At 37.4% G+C, this 16,570-nt stretch overlaps 1 protein-coding gene across 1 annotated transcript in view; it reads left to right on the plus strand.

The window, feature by feature from the left end:
* Positions 1 to 16,570, plus strand: part of EP400 (E1A binding protein p400) — a gene marked incomplete at both ends in the record, with an annotated part of 47,215 nt that overhangs the window by 17,831 nt on the left and 12,814 nt on the right. The window contains 22 exons of the mRNA XM_082007894.1: positions 602 to 738; positions 1,122 to 1,291; positions 1,769 to 1,943; positions 2,351 to 2,487; positions 3,121 to 3,307; positions 4,261 to 4,427; positions 5,172 to 5,326; positions 5,848 to 6,084; positions 7,142 to 7,306; positions 8,142 to 8,309; positions 10,336 to 10,427; positions 11,219 to 11,517; positions 12,250 to 12,452; positions 12,552 to 12,721; positions 12,903 to 13,099; positions 13,626 to 13,737; positions 14,449 to 14,592; positions 14,896 to 15,054; positions 15,317 to 15,400; positions 15,992 to 16,123; positions 16,244 to 16,288; positions 16,393 to 16,546. Coding sequence (XP_081864020.1) covers positions 602 to 738; positions 1,122 to 1,291; positions 1,769 to 1,943; positions 2,351 to 2,487; positions 3,121 to 3,307; positions 4,261 to 4,427; positions 5,172 to 5,326; positions 5,848 to 6,084; positions 7,142 to 7,306; positions 8,142 to 8,309; positions 10,336 to 10,427; positions 11,219 to 11,517; positions 12,250 to 12,452; positions 12,552 to 12,721; positions 12,903 to 13,099; positions 13,626 to 13,737; positions 14,449 to 14,592; positions 14,896 to 15,054; positions 15,317 to 15,400; positions 15,992 to 16,123; positions 16,244 to 16,288; positions 16,393 to 16,546 — 3,489 coding nt within the window. The remainder of the gene's footprint in view (positions 1 to 601; positions 739 to 1,121; positions 1,292 to 1,768; positions 1,944 to 2,350; positions 2,488 to 3,120; positions 3,308 to 4,260; positions 4,428 to 5,171; positions 5,327 to 5,847; positions 6,085 to 7,141; positions 7,307 to 8,141; positions 8,310 to 10,335; positions 10,428 to 11,218; positions 11,518 to 12,249; positions 12,453 to 12,551; positions 12,722 to 12,902; positions 13,100 to 13,625; positions 13,738 to 14,448; positions 14,593 to 14,895; positions 15,055 to 15,316; positions 15,401 to 15,991; positions 16,124 to 16,243; positions 16,289 to 16,392; positions 16,547 to 16,570) is intronic.

Genomic DNA, 16,570 nt, shown 5'->3' on the forward strand with positions numbered 1-16,570 from the left:
AACCTAGGGTCACATTTTTTAATCCTGAACCATATCAGACTTTAGTTAATGTACAGAGTAAGATTATGTCAGAAAAACTCTCTTAGATTGTGTGACATAGGGGTACCTTCTTATCAAGCATACAGTTTGATCAATTGGCTGTTACCTTCTAGGTGATAAAATTCTTCTGAAGCCTAGTTTATTACTATAAAAAAGCCTTAGAAATTGTTTAATGACCAGGTGGCCACAGACAGTTAAATTCAAGGGGTAAATATGAACAGTTTGCAAGCGTGTCTTGTATATCATCTTAGATATTACTAGTGTTGATGTACTGAGGATGGCTGAGGAATATACGTAAGGCAAAACTCATTGTGGAGGTATTATCTCTTATTGAAGCAGTTAATGTAGTTGAGAGAAAAAATAGATATTAGGTACACAAGGGGTACTTGAGGTCTGAAAAATAATAAAGAATAGATTAGTCAGTAAAATACCTCTGTTGTTGGATCTCGCTTTCAATGATGAAGTTAGTGCACTGCACTTAAAAAATCAGGGGACAATATAAGCCACGTGAATTGTCAGGAGTCTCTTTCTCCTGTTAACTGCTGTGTTTCCCCTTCTGTAGGTAATTGGGGCCCTCACCTTGTTGTTGTACGGAGCTGTAACATACTGAAATGGGAGCTGGAATTGAAACGCTGGTGCCCAGGGTTGAAAATACTCCTCTACTTTGGCAGCCAAAGGGAACTTAGGGCAAAAAGACAGGTACTGTATTTTGCAACTCTTGCAGTGTTGTATTTAGTATTTTAGATGGCAAAACTCTTCCTTTAACCTGCATTTATCTATATGTTCATTGCATCCTGATGGGATATGGTAAGTTTGTAAACCAACTTGTAGTGTTAAAAAGAGATTCACACCTAACATTTCTAGATTTTCAAAGGCATTTTTGGAACTCCCTTAGTATTGAGCGATACATGCAATACTTTGTCTGCTTTCTGAACTGACTATAATTCAAAGACCAAGACTGTCTTTTAGAATGCTTTGGATCATACCATCTTTCTGTGCTTAGTGAAGAAATAGCTGGTTGTAGGATACTTGAGAGTTCTGCCTTAACTTTTCTGTTTCATCCTTTCTTTCCTTTTCTGTAGGAATGGACAGAACCCAACAGCTTCAATGTGTGTATCACTTCCTACAAACAGCTGTTCAAAGGCCATCCAGCATTTATGAAAATGCGATGGAAATACTTAATAGTAGATGAGATGCAACAAATAAAGAACATGACTGAGAAACACTGGGAGGCACTTTTCAGTCTCCGCAGGTATGGAGCAGAGAATTGTTTTCCTGCTGGCGGTGGGTTTTTCTCTCTTTATGTGTCACAGTTCTATTCTTAGCAGAAAACTAATAAAACCCCTCTTGATTTGGTCTGCCCAAATTCCTGTGCAACGTGCACCTACAGAAGTGCCTTTAGTTGAAACAATGGGGATTCAGGAGACATGCTCAGGATCTTTTCGTTGCCACTGTCATATCACTATAATTCTTCTTTGCTGATACTCTGCGCTCCCAAACAGATCCCCTTGTATGTTCTGATACTCTGCAATGAGGAAGCTAGTTTGATGGTATATGCAAGATTAAAAAGATAATTTATCCTAGATTTAATTTTACTTGCACTACTTATTTCTTCTGTGTATCTGACAAACCTACAGCTACAGTAAACAGTGTTTGAATATTGGTGTCCTTTTACATAATGATACTAGCTAAATGCTGTATTGGTTAAAAATCTTCTTTTTATTCACAGCCAGCATCGTTTGCTTCTGATAGACACCCCTTTGCATAACACATTGATGGAGTTGTGGACCATGGTGCACTTTCTGATTCCGGGAATTTCCAGACCTTATCTAGATTTTCCAGTAAAAGCAGCTAATGAGGAGAACCAGGATTATTGCCATAAACTGGTCATCAGGTTACACAGAGTATGTTGTCATTTTTTCTCATCTGTCCTATAACAGCAGTTAAGCTGTTGGGGGTGGGAGGGTAGGAAGAAATTAAAAGATGTGGTTCATCTCGAAATTTCTGGCCTTTCTTAACACTTTGTTCAGTTCAGACAGAAAGTCCTGCTGAAAGCAGAGGTTTCTGCTACCAGAATCATATGGAGATTTCTTTTAAAAAATAATACCAGGCTCATATTTTGAAGCATAACATGTAGAAATTAAAGAACAAATGAATACCTGTACAACTGTGGGCATGGTAATATGATTATATATGGCCTATGAGGTTTATCACATCAGATGTATTAGGTGTGAATAGGGTTAGCTTCCTGTTGTAAAACTGCATCTTTGAAGTGAGTAGATTTTTTTCACTCAATTATGAAATGTTTCAGATGATTCAGCCATTTATTTTGCGGAGATCAAAGAGAGATGTTGAAAAGCAGCTAACGAAGAAATACGAACATGTGCTAAAGTGTCGTCTTTCTAATCGACAAAAAGCTATGTATGAAGATGTCATATTGCAACCAGGGTAAGGAGTTAAAACAGTAAATAAAAAATGCTGTCATTTTTGGTGCTTAAGCAAGATGAAGAATGATTGTCACACTTGGAAGTGTTTTAGTGTTTTTCTGAAATTTTCCATTATCACCAGTGAATAGAATGTGATTACATCGTAAACTAAAATTACAGGCAAGTGATGCTATGGGCCTAATGAAAAACATGCATTTACCTTTGGAACCTAAGATTCCGGTTTTAGTGGTCAGGTTTGCTGCTGTTGTGTTTTAAGATTTGCCTCTAATGAGTGGGTTTTTATTTCTTAAAGCCCAAAGTGTCTCTCCTCACACCCACCTATTTACCTGTGGTGTGATATCAAGTGGTTATTGATTGGTGCAGGGATGAAACAGAAATTAAATAGGTAGAGGATAAGAAGCTGGTTAGGTTGTATTTGACTGTAAGGTAGCACTGGTCCTTAAGTTTCATGTTTCCAAATTATATTTGGTACAGTGCTACTTAAAATGCTCTAGAGACACCTGGGTAAAATCTAAGCTTGTTTTAAGACTTTTGCATAACATGCTGCATTGCACATTCTCATGTTGCTGATCTAGGGACACCTGCATAAAAGCTGTTCTTACATAAATGTGTTTCTGTGTAAATTATTTGTCAGAACCCAAGAAGCCCTCAAAAGCGGACACTTCATCAGTGTCCTGCATGTCCTGATGCAGCTGCAACGGATTTGTAATCACCCTGATCTGATAAACCCCCGGCTTTCAAGTACCTCTTACGTATCAGAAACACTGGAATACAGAACCGCGTCTCTGGTACTGAGTGCCCTAGAAAGGGATATTTGGAAGGTAAGTAGAAAAGTAAACTGTTTTTTTCTCTTTTAGTGCCCATGTAGAATTTCAGTACTTAATACTGTTTTCTTACACATCAGAAGTCTACCTGAAGTTATAAATAGAAGGAATTCAGTATTCCATAACTGTGCCTACCAAGTGTGTACTTGCTGCATCTCTTTCTTGTAATACTAGTGTGAGCTTTTGAAGTGGTTTTTAATCAGTGATTTGTCACGAACAACTTGGTCAAAGAGAAATTAGCTTTGCTTTATCCTACTCATGTTTGCAGGAATTTTCCAACACTGAAAACACTCTGGGTAACACAGTGCTTATTACGGCATTCTGTAATTTTCTTTATGCTTTCAGTAGCTAAAGGAGAGCCAGACTTACTCTTTTTCACGTAAGATACCAATTCAATGACTAAATTAGTACACTTCTGTCAATCCATTTGAAGCACCACTATTTGTGTTATCATTAAAGAAGTGATCCCCCTCTTTGAGATAATCAAAGGAAATAATTGCATTAGGGAGAAGTCTGAGTAATGGAACAGATGAGATCTTCTTTTTGGTTGATCTTATTTCTGTCCTTCATATTTTTCTATTCGTACATTATATGCGTGTCATTATAGTTTGGTATTTGCGCTCAATAATTAACAAACACCTTCTAAGAGTCCTGCTTAATTCTTTGGAAATGAACAATTGTTAAATGTGCCTTGCTTTGATTTCCATGACTGGATAATGATTTCAATTATTTTTCTTCCGATGCTGATGCTTAAAATGGTACTGTCAGTTTAAGATATATTTCCAAGGTTTCTAGATAGTTTTGGCTAATAATTAATAATTTAGAAAGTAAACTTAGAGCATTTATTTCAAGTTAAAATGTAAAGTATAGAAAGTGAATTCAGCATAGAACATGGAAAGGACTTAACTGGGTCATCACATAAAATAAACCTTGTTTTACAATATTCCTAGGAATCAGACCTGTCTCTCTTTGATCTCATTGGAATGGAAAACAAAATGACTCATTATGAAGCACAAATGTTGCCAAAACAAAAGGTTACTAGAAAATTGATTGAAGAAATCTACAGCTCCCCTCCACCACCAGCGAGGCCCAACCCAGTGAAGCTCAAACCAAGCAGGTGTGTGCAACTGCCCTCCTTTTAAGCTAGAATTAGAGGAGGAAAGCATACTTCTGTTGCTGTGTTTACTGAGTTCTGTCTGCATCTCTAGTAATGTGATTCACATAAAACCTCAGACTTGACTTTGCATTTTATTATTCTGTTGCTTGCTTGTTTACCATGCAAATACCCTTCAAAATAGGGATTCTATTTTAATAGTTTTTAAGGCATACAATTCAATTTGAAGTTTCTTTATACATTTCCCATAGTTTTTACTTCACCAGCAGATGAATTTTATTCTTGGGGTCCTTCCTTATGGCAAATAAGTGTTTTGCAAAATTAGCATGGAGGCAATTCATCAAGACTAAAGCTGGGCCTACAGTGTTAGTTGTGCTTGCAGTGTTACAAGAGACATATGAAGTTTTATAGCAGTACGAATTTTAAGAGTATTTCTCTTCTAGTGAAGTAGTCATTGCAAAGTAATGTGGAACTGTTTTTCTCGTGCAAAGGAGCTGCTTGATGACCTGCCGGCATGTTGATGTCACTCTGGAAATGATAAGAGAGCCCCATTCTTTTTCCAGATACCAGGCTAGCCTCTTAAGCTGTTTGCTGTAATTCTGATGCATCCTGCATTAAACTGGATGCAGGGCAATGAAAGTTTTCTTCTTTCGTGGACTTCGCAAAATGACTTCATAGAATGTTCACAGTATTTAAAGGACAAACTGTGATAGTCCTACAGAGTTTGACTTTTCATATTCTATTCAGGTTGTTTCAACCCGTTCAGTATGGTCAGAAACCTGAGGGCAGGACTGTGGTTTTCCCAAGCACTCAAGTACAACGCACAGTGACCACAGCGACGGTTACTCAGCAGGGGCAAGTACGAGGAAGATCACCCATAGCTACAGTGTCTTCAAATCAAGGTAAGAAACTTACCGCTAGGTTGGTTACCTGAATCTCTGCCCAGACAGATACAAGTTAGCTTGTTAGTAGAACTCCTTTTCCGTCTAGCTTAATGGTCTAGAATACTAATGGCTTAAAAATACCAACAGACTAATTGGCAGTAAATTTCCCCACTAGTTTCTACAGTATGATCTGCCAGTATAATGCAAACTAAGCTTTGTGTAACCTAACTGTTAGCGTGTGGAGTAAATATGGCACAGTTGGTGTTTAAACCCTGATCACGTGTAATGTTCTGTCAAAGATGGGAGTTTACAGTGCTTTGGTGTATTTATTTAACCTTTAAACAATGCTTTCCAAATACATAATGTTGTAAAAATAGGATGGAGTAGAAGGTGTGGATAGAAATCCCAGTCTGTAAGGACAAGCCATTCCTGTAGCCATTTTAATATCCTGTTGGAAGGTTTCTTTTTAATGCAGGTTGTTTAAAAGAGTGGAGTTAAAACCTCTAACAGCTTGCACAAACAACCCTTATTGATTGCAGCTGCAGCAGCACAGTTTCAGACAACTCAGGCTTCCACCAGTGCTCCAAGACACCAGCCCGCAGCGACCTTCACCACAGCAACTAGCACAGCCAACCCTGTGAAACCGCGGGGCCAGACCTCTGCGCAGGCCTCTCAGCTAGGCCAGGCCCAGCCACAGGCCCCCTCGCACACCGTCCAACAGAGTGTGCTGCCTCAGAGGCTGGTACTGACCTCTCAGGCCCAGGCACGGTTGCCTAGTAAGTGGCCTCCCCTTTCAAGGTTTCTCCCACCTTTGTACTACAATGAGGTTAAGTTACTAGGCACCCTAAAATGTGTACAGAATCGTTGTTTTTTTTTCACTCTTCTGATTAGCCTTGCTCAGTACGTTGTTTATGACCAAGGAAAATCGAAAATTGGATAAGAAACAATAGAATTGCTGTGGACATACATTAGCGGTGTCAACTTAATCTCCTATTTCTGCATGTTTCTTCTGCTGGCAAGACTTCCTTCAGACCAAATGTTTTAGCTCTATCCTAATTATTCCTTTCATATTAAACACTAATCCATCTGCTAAAGGCCTCTCACGGAGAGGAACGTCGCAACTGTTAGGCAGAGAAAAGCAATGAGGCTTTGCTTTAAGGTTGTATGTGCACTGCCTATTAGCATGTGTGTAGAGTACTGAGCACTGATGTATTAATTTTATCTCTGGGGTAATGCACTGCCTTTACAAAAGCTAAATTTTCACGCAAATATTTTCGCAGTATCATAAAACGTAATGCTTAGATGCCTCTAACCTTTCTGCATTTAAATCACAAAAAGCTTGGTCCTTGCCACTTTAAAGCTTTTTGGTTTGTCTTAAGTGCAGATTGCTTAATATAAATCATGTTTCATTGGCAAATTTCAGGCCATTTCAAATGTGTATTTACAGTGCCACATGTGTGAATATTTTTGTCTCTTCCTTAAACCTTCGTGCTCTTGAAAAGGCAGTGAAAATCACTTTAATGTCTATACTCGTTCTGTTACAAAGTGTCACATGAGTTTTCAGGTAGCTCTTACCTTTTTTGCTAATGAAAGTGATAACTTCTAAAACATTGATGTTCTTACCCTTTAAGCAATCAGCTTTTTTGCAGTTTGTCCAACAAATATAGAAAGCAATACCTGCTTAACTTTTATATGACACTTTTGATGCACTAAGTATAATTATGCATGGAAGGCGCTTCAGCACCAGTTTACTAACCAAAACTTAGAACTGTGAATATTGAGCAACCTGAGTCCCACTTTGTTTTTTTTAATGCCTGTTTCCCTCCTTAACAGGTGGTGAAGTAGTAAAAATAGCCCAGCTGGCTTCCATAGCAGGAGCACAAGGCAGAATCACTCAGCCAGAGACCCCTGTAACACTGCAGTTCCAAGGGAACAAGTTCACTTTATCACACAGTCAACTTCGCCAGCTCACTGCAGGGCAACCCTTGCAGTTACAAGGTACTTACTTCAAAACGGGGAGTTTTCTATTATTTAGAATGGTCGTGTTTTGATATGGGCAGCATGTTCCTTGTTGCTATATGTTACGGAGTTTTTTCCATCCCCACTGCTTGTACTGTTCTGCTCTGCCTGTTTTCTGTGTGAGACAGGGATGACAAGGTAGCTGTGTTTTGAAAAATAGACGCCTATGAAATGAGAGACACGGTTACTTTTTTTCTCTGTTGTATTTCAATATTTTATTATTGAATTTGTTTTCACATGTATGCAATACAGCTAAATAAAATGAGGCGTTATTTCAGATAAACTCCCTGATGAACAGAAACAGACAAAACTCGGGACATTCTTGGTTTGTTCTGAAATGGTGTAAATAATACTTTAAGATTGGTGTGTCTCTGAATTTTGACCCAACTATTACGCTGATCTGAATGCTCTACCTACAATATATTTTTCCCTCAAATTTCCCTTGCTGGTGTGTTGTCAAATTCAGGAGAGCCTGGAAATTTTGATTCTCTATGGCAAATGAAATAAATAGAGGGGACGCTAAGTGAGGATTTTTTTGGTTGATTGCATTTCATCCAAATTCCATATAAAATACTTAAGTTTAGAATGATACACCAACGATGTGAAACTCCCCTTTAACTATGAAGACTTAGGTGTTTTCCTCCTATGCGATGTTATGGAACTTGAAATCATATTGGTGTAATGAACTTGTCTGGGAAAATTTAACATAGTTTGAAACAGTAATGGTTAGCTTGTAACAGTAGTATCTTTTGCTAAAGAACACTATTCTTTTCCACTCTATCCAGCCTAATTTTTTTAAAATCCTCCATTGCAGGAAGTGTTCTTCAAATTGTTTCAGCACCTGGTCAGCAGTATTTGAGACCTCAGGGTCCAGTTGTCATGCAGACAGTTTCCCAAGCAGGAACTGTTCAGAATGCTCTGAATGCTTTAGGAAACCAGCATCAAGCAGGTGTCCCCACTTCCACAGCAGTGACACAGCAAGGTAGGTTTCTAGCTTGAAGAAAGGTCTCTATCTGAACATTCAGTTACTAAAATCACATTGATCTGTAACTCCAAATTGTTATAGATCATAATTCTGCAAGCTGAGTTCAGAAGCAGGTAAGCTATGAAGCACGTCCTTCTGATTTGTGTGTACTGGAGTTGTAGATGATTTTTCAGTACAAACTTGGGAGAGCTTGAAACTGTATTAAATATATAGAATTTTTTTACCTGTACTGTCCTATATCAGATTTTTGTGGGAATAAGTGAGTTTGAAATACTTTGTTACTCTTTTCAAAGAAAGGTCAGGGTGATTATTTTTTATACTGACAGAGAATGTCCAGCAGTTCTCTCCTTTTTTCCACATTGATTTTGCTTTTATCTCATTTTCTTTGCTTCTCTATCTAATCAGGCTACTGATTTCCCTTTCTGTCTGCAAATACTGCTTAGGTGTTTGGTGCCTTGCTGCAAATGTGATCAGTTCCTTGCTTAAAAACGCAATCAAGATGTTGATCAAAAAACAATAGAGAAACTGCTGTCTAGGATGCATTTACAGCAAAACAGCAGGTTGTTAAATGATGATAAATGCATTGCTAGGAGTTTGTTCCCTGGAAATGGCCATCTGCTGTAATTTTCTCTGGATATAAACCGTTCCCTCAAAATAGACTGTTTACTGCTCCTTTTTGATGTATTAACATGTCCTTGAAGTTCATATTTTGACTTCCTGAAGAGTAAACATCTCATCATAAAAAGGGGAGAGGAAGCTTCAACAGCCTCCCAGTTGTTGGGAGGCAAAGGATTTCTGTCATAGTTTGGAAGATCTGTGGCTCAAACGCTTCACTCTCCAGCTCTGATTACATTACAGGTACTCCTAATATGGCCACAGTTCAGAATGAGAATTGATACAAGATTTCTACAAAAACTCATATATCTTACTACTATCATGATGGTAAAAAGACAGCTCTGTTAAAAGCAATAACAACTAAAGTATTGTTTCCAATTGATAAAAGAAAACAATATTATTTTTACTGTTCGTCTTTGGAGGAAGATGTAAAGCATATTGACAATGCTTACTTTGGCTTTCTGAATTTTGGATAAAATGCCAAATAAATTCTATTGCTTTGGGTGATTGAAAACTATAATTGCTGGGCTCACGTGTAACTGTGTAGTAAAATTGGATTTATACTGGCTATCTGTATTAGCTTGTTTGTAATAAAAATACGGAAAGGCAAAGCTTAAACCTCTGCATCCTCCCTGGAGTCTGTTATTCTTAATGTAAGGTCTAGTGCCTGCTTGTTAACTTGAATGCAATTCTTCATCAGTGTGTTGACTCACCACTGAATACAGTTTCACATTGACTTGTGGAAGGTCGTGCTGCTTTTCTAGTACAAATAATCAGTGCTGATGAGCAATGCATTCTGGCTGAGATAGAAACCTACATATCCTATCAAGAAAATAATAGCTACAGAGTGTCTGTAGTCTGCAGGTAGATGACGACTATTACTGTAGTTTAGTTTATTTGTGTGTAATGTTCTTGTAGTTTAGTTAGCTATCTGGGAAAACACCTGCTAGCAGTTGAATTCACAAGAATGCTACTGTGAGATTCCATCATAGAGTTTCATCACCTTGTAGATATTCTGAATTCATATGTTTTCTGAAAAATCTTAGATGATTTGTTTAAGATGAATTAGAACAATCTTTTCCTGATTGAGAGTATAACTTCTAAATGTTAGTACATATTGCACTATACATAACATTTTGAATAAACCGCGAATGCAGTGGGTCTTTGTGCAAAGCAAAGTAAAATTCCATTGATCTGTCTTGGATTTTTTTGAAAACAGTTGACGTACATATCTGTCAGATATCTGATGTGTAACAAAGCACAAAATTGCAATACTCAGTGGACAGTTAGACTAAAAATTTGACTGTAATTATGATGTGTTACAGCTATGAAATGTCTACTTACTGAAAATAATAAACGAGACCAATCTTCAGAAGAATAAATATATAAACACAAGGTTTATCCTCAGTTTGTATTCCAGGTAGAACTGCCATTACTAATTTGTCATCTGGTGACATAGGAGCAGTGCTAAAACCAGCACCTACATATGGACAATCGCAGGTACTTAGCTTTTCTTTCCTTATGGAAACACAACTTTTCAGGGATGATACTAAGTCCATGTAATAGTTGTAAGCTATAATTTACAAAGCTGGAATTAATTAGGGACTTTGAGCATTACAGAGTGGGTAAGAAACCCAACTTTTGTCAGTGTATCAGGTTGACAGACATGATACATTTTCATCTATAATCCGTAGTTTAAAATAAATTCTTGTGTATAAAAGCAGCTAACAGCTTTCTTGTGCTGTGATAGCTGACAGGTTCTTATAACTCATGTATCGTAATTGTGTAGTAATGCATGAATAAAGAAATCGTAAGATTTTCTGTGTGTTTTGAACAAAGAGGCAATTGGGCATATTTTTGTAGATTTCTAATCTTAACAAGTTTTTAGAGAAGATGCTCAAGCAACCTATAAAGCCTAGGGAAACATTAAGTATACGTTAAACTGTGAAAGAACCTGTACCTTGTCAATATGAATGTGTTAATTGAAATGTCCCAAATATAAATGATTAATTTTGTTTTATTTCCAAAACTATGAAAATGTACTTTAAAAAAGGGAAGAAGATACTAAACTGAGATAGAATTGATTCTTTAATATGAATTTAATTTAGCTGTAGTCCAATTTTATTCAAAATTTATCCCTTTTGTGATTGGTCTAAGTAGTTGTTATAATCTAGGATGTTGGTGGTATAAAACACACAGTACTCTGTTCCCAATAGCTTCATTCTAAAGAAACAAATTCCTAAGCGATTGTGATGAGCAGTAAATGTTTCCTTCAACTTTTCTTGGCAAAGGAAACATATGAAGAAAAGAACCGGCTTTTGAAGGAGCGCCTGGACAGAATATTTTCTGGCAATGAGCGCCGTTGTTCACGGGCCCCAATGTATGGTAGAGACTTGCTGAGTGTTTGTTCTTTGACTGGTGAAAGCAAGCCCTCTCAGCTGTCTTCCAGTGAAGACAACAGTTGGAGGTGGGCTGGCTTTGTGAATTGTTGCCTTTCTTCAAGTGCCTCTGGAGGCCCAAGTAACCCATTGCAAGAAATGATCCTGACTTTGGTTCAGCAACAAGAATCTCTAAAGGCTGTTGTTAACAGGTAATGTTACTCTACCTTGTAAGCCTTTACCACATTTAGTTATTTCTTAAATACTCTTTTTCAAAAAAGCTTTAAAACCTTGTTTCTGTTCATGGGCTTGTTTGGTTTGGACTGATTTATTTAGCAGTAAATGATGTGCAGTATGAACGTAAAAATGCCAGTCTGTTTCCTTTAGGATCTTTATTTTAAGCATTTTCAGTGCCTCATTCCTAATTTCAAGCCCAAATTTAGCTGAACATACTTCAGCTTACGTCCTTAAACTTGGGATTTACTTCCGAGTAGGTGCCTCTTGGAGCCAACTAACAAGAGTTAAGACTGAGATGTAGGCAGAAGCTAGTTTAGCTAAAGCTGACATTTAGTGGATTATGTGCAGAACAATAGCTGCAGTTTTCTAGAAACATGAAATGCAATTAGAACTCTTCAAACCTTCTTGAATTGCCGTTAGTAAGTTTGGTGTGAGAGATGTTTCGTGTGTTTGAGTGACTGAATACAGTGGTCACAGTGCAAACACCTTAACAGAAGCTATCATCAAAGCAGACAAAACAAAATGAGAAAGGGAGATAGAGAAAATTAAAACTTTGAAGCTATGGAGCACTTACTAAGTCACGTTAACAAAGTGTTAGATAATACTGTAAAATTATATGCTTGACAGGCTGAAAATTATTGCTGTAGATGATAATTTTGTATGTAACTTTTTAAACTGGTATTCCCTTGCTTTGATGCTTTTCACAGGGCTCTCTTCATATTGCCAGCTGCAGTTGCTGCTCCCCCATGTTTGTATGTAGCAAATCCCCCCCCTTCATATAGTCACAGATTGAAACTCCTTAAGCACAGTCTTAAGCAGAAGGCAGCTCCACACTTGCATCAGTTGCAACAGATTACAACTCCTCACTTGCTACAGTTCCCTGACCTCCGGCTGGTGCAGTATGACTCAGGTAACGGAGGACATTTGGTGATAATATTTTGGTAATTTCCTGTTTCATAGGAATGTAATGTCTATATAAAACGTATTGTTTTTCTTGTTTGAAATATAGGAAAATTAGAAGCTCTTGCTGTCTTGCTTCAAAAGTTGAAATCTGAAGGGCGGCGTGTGCTGATTTTGTCACAGATGATTCTCATGTTGGACATACTGGAATTGTTCCTGAATTTCCATTTTCTCACGTTTGTGAGGATTGATGAATATGCTAACCGTGAACAACGGCAGGTAAGTTTGCCCTAAAGGTTGTCCACTGGCACAGCAATATATGATGCTTAGGCTTTTATATGCTACAGCAGAGGAAAGAAATTTGCCTCGTTTCTAATCACTTTGAAACATTTGATTTGTTTTTGGTATTTTATTTTGGTGTATCGTTTATTTATTCCTTGCTTTTATTCCGTTTATGTAGGAGCTGATGAAAATTTTCAACAGAGACAAGCGCATTTTCTGTGCCATCCTTTCCTCACACAGTCGTTCCACTGGAGTCAATCTTGTTGAGGCAGACACTGTTGTGTTCTACGACAATGATCTAAACCCAGTGATGGATGCAAAAGCTCAGGAATGGTGTGACAGAATTGGGAGATGTAAAGATATCCATATATACAGGTGATAGTTACAGATCAACAAACGCTCTTTTACATGCTTTAATGTAAGGTTAATTCAGATAGTGCTGCTCTGTATGATCTGAAATGAAGTGGAAACAGTATCGAAAACTTCATCTCACTGCAGTAAAAAAGATGCCAGGTTATCATATGAAAATGTAGTTGGTCTTAACACCAGATATGATTAATGAATCATATTTGCATGGTTTCTGTCTGTTATTTTACATGGAATTTTTAAAGTGAGGTGTTTTTTGATTATATTTTTAATAAAAAAAATTTAACACTAATTGTTAAAAGAAAGGTTTACAGTGGAGGTGGTAGTATGTGTTTTGTTCTGGGCCTGTACCAGAACTAAAAAAAACAAAAAAAAACCCCAAAAAAACCAAAAAACACCCAACCCACAAAATGCCACAAACCACCACTTTTTAAAAAGTTCAGTGTTATTCTCTAAGGGCAATTTGTCTTTTTGTTTCTGAAAGCTGTTCTGGAAATGGCTTTTCATATTTCTTCTCTTTTTCTGTTTCTTTTAGGCTTGTCAGTGGTAATTCTGTAGAAGAGAAGCTTTTGAAAAATGGCACAAAGGACTTGATCAGAGAAGTAGCTGCTCAGGGAAATGACTATTCAATGGCCTTTTTAACACAGGTAAGTTAGTATCCAAAATACCTTCAAACACCTGTGTTGCAGTGTTTAATAAATTCAAGCATCTGCGTTGGCATGTTTAATAACAGTTTAGTAGAAATCCATTTGGGATAGAATTGATAGGTAAGCATATCAGATTTCATGCTTGCTTGAACTTAGGTGTTAGGGCCCCATTCTCTCAAATACTGTCTGTCTGCTTTTATTCTGTTACTGGCATAGCGATGCACAAGGCATCGCCTGTGTGGCTTAATATATTCTGTTTTCCTGGGCCTTGCTGCAAAATTCTGCAGAGCTTGTAAGGATGAAGGTTTCAACAACTTTGAAAAACATGAAATACAAAGTTTGGGTGTTTAGTGAGATAGGTTCTCAATTGCCGCTCTGGAGATGCGGAAGACAATGACTGCACTGATGAGGCTAGGCCATCCCCTTCTGGCACTCCCAACATGGTGGTGCAGGATGAGGCAGTGTGTATTTCTGACTTTCTTATAAATGAACTGTTAACACTTTATTCTACCCTGTCCTATAGGAGAAGGGTATGGAAGAGAAAATGGAAAATTTTCCAGAAATAATAGAGGTTTATTTTTTCTTTAGTCAGTCCATAGTTTATAAGGTCACTTGAACCTGAGCTAACTCAAAAGTTTTATGAAAAAATAGAATGATCCTGAAAGCTGAATGTACTTATCTTTTTTTTTTTTTTAACTTCTACTTACCAAGCAAACAATTCAGGAATTGTTTGAGGTTCATTCTCCTATGGAGGATTCTGGATTTAGAGTGAAAGCGGAAGAATTTGTAGTACTTTCTCAAGAGCCATCTCCAGCAGAAAATATTTCACCTAAAGTTGCAAGACCATTCATAGAGGTAATTACTAACATATACATTAAAAATGCAGCTGTGCAACATTAGTATTAAACAGGTGCCTTACCTTCTTTGGGTAACTTCTGTCAATCTCTCTTTCTGGTAGTTTTATGTTGTTTTGTCATTTTTCTTCTAACAAAACTTCTAGAAGCCCACAGTTGAGTTGTATGCTTTCTGGGGACTGTTTCTCTTGCCTCAGCAGAGACTTATTCCAGAAATTTGTGTTGGATTTCAGTGAACTTCTTATGGGGTTTCTTTCTATATTTTTGATGTCTTCATTATTTTTAAAATCTGTCTTTCTGAAAGGCCCTCAATAGTATTGAACAAGAGGATGAGGAGCCAAATGATCATATACAAGAAGCAGGACCTAAGTCAAGCATTAAACCTTTAATCTCGGAGCTCTGCGAGACAAAATACAATGAAGAGCCCTCACAGCTGCAGGAATTAGTTGCTGTTGTGGATCAGGTACCATGACTTCCATGAATATTTTGTTAAAAAGTAAAGTTTAGTTCAAATATTTCAATGTCTTTGCATTCTGGCCTTAAATCAACTCTGTTGTGGATTGATATTACCGTTAAATGGATGGGAGATCTGCTACTGACTTAAGGTGTTAAGCCATCAGAGAGGGAGATGAGTTTTAAGGAGAGTTTTGGTACACTCTCCTTCAGTTAACCTTTCTTTAACTATCCTCAATACTAACTTTTTTTTCCTTGATACGTTCTCTCAGCTGACTCCAATTGAGAAGTATGCTTTGAATTATTTAGAGCTCTTCCATGTTTCAGTTGATGAGAACGAGCCACGGTTGAATGAGGTAAAACCACAAATCCTTCTTTTCCATGTTGTTCTGTCACAGTGTGTACAAGCAGGGTTATATTTTCAATGTGAAGTGGAAGTTTCTCCAATGATGTGGAATATATTGCAGGCACTTCTGTGGTGTTGCTATACTTTATGAACACCGGAATGCCTTACAGAGCACTTATTATTTTAGTATTCTCTTGGTTTAAGCAGGTGTCAGTTCTTAATTTCTTTTTTATAAAATGGGAATGACATTCTTCAGCAGAGCTCAGCAAATATTTGTTGTACTCCATTGATAGTAGGGGGAAAAAATTTCATGGATTTCAGTGAGCCTTCTTATTTGTGTAGAGGAGCTGTGTTCTGGTTGTCTTGGCTGTTTAACTAAAATTCTGAGTTTGCTTTATTTTGAGGGTTTAAAGACCCTCAACAGAGACCAAAAAATCTTTTCTAAATGATTGTGAAAGTATCTGTTAAGAAATTGCTATAATATTTTTGTGCTTGAAAATGTCAAAGTTCAGGGGGTTTGTCCATAAAAATACAAATTGATACCTTTTAATCCAGTGTCTGTTACTGCATAAAATTTATAAGGAGTCTGACTTTCATCTAGATGGAATTGAAAACTGCAAAGAAAGTGTGGGAAGTCCAGCATATGAAGAAGTTAAAGGAAAAGGAGCAAAAAATGCTTTGGGAGGATGAAGAGGAACTTCTAACCTACACTCGGGAGGATGCATACAACAAAGTAATTCCTCATTAGTCTTGCTTTTCGTAATAGTGTATTTCTTAACAGTTATTCTGAGAATACCTTTTCCTTCAGGGTTCAGTTGGGTCATTTGAATTGTATTTTCTTTTTGCTGTGTAGGAATATGTCTATGAAGGTCCAGATGGACAAACTGAAATAATGCCAGTAAGTAAAAGTAACAGCAGGCCTAAATAGGCTTTTTATTTTTTGAAACGTAAAGGTCCATGGAGAGTTAATATTGCAGTAACTACAAATTTTGTTCTGTGCAGCTTTGGACTCCTCCCACACCACCTCAGGATGACAATGATATCTACATTGATTCTGTTATGTGCCTGATGTATGATACCACCCCTATTCCAGAGTCAAAGTTGCCTCCAGTGTATGTCAGGAAGGAGCGTAAACGACACAAAACAGATCCGTCTGGTAAGTGTTTGTTCAAAACTGTTC

The sequence above is a fragment of the Phaethon aethereus genome (genome assembly GCF_964289735.1).
Source record: "Phaethon aethereus genome assembly, chromosome: 17".
Classification (NCBI taxonomy): Eukaryota; Metazoa; Chordata; class Aves; order Phaethontiformes; family Phaethontidae; genus Phaethon; species Phaethon aethereus.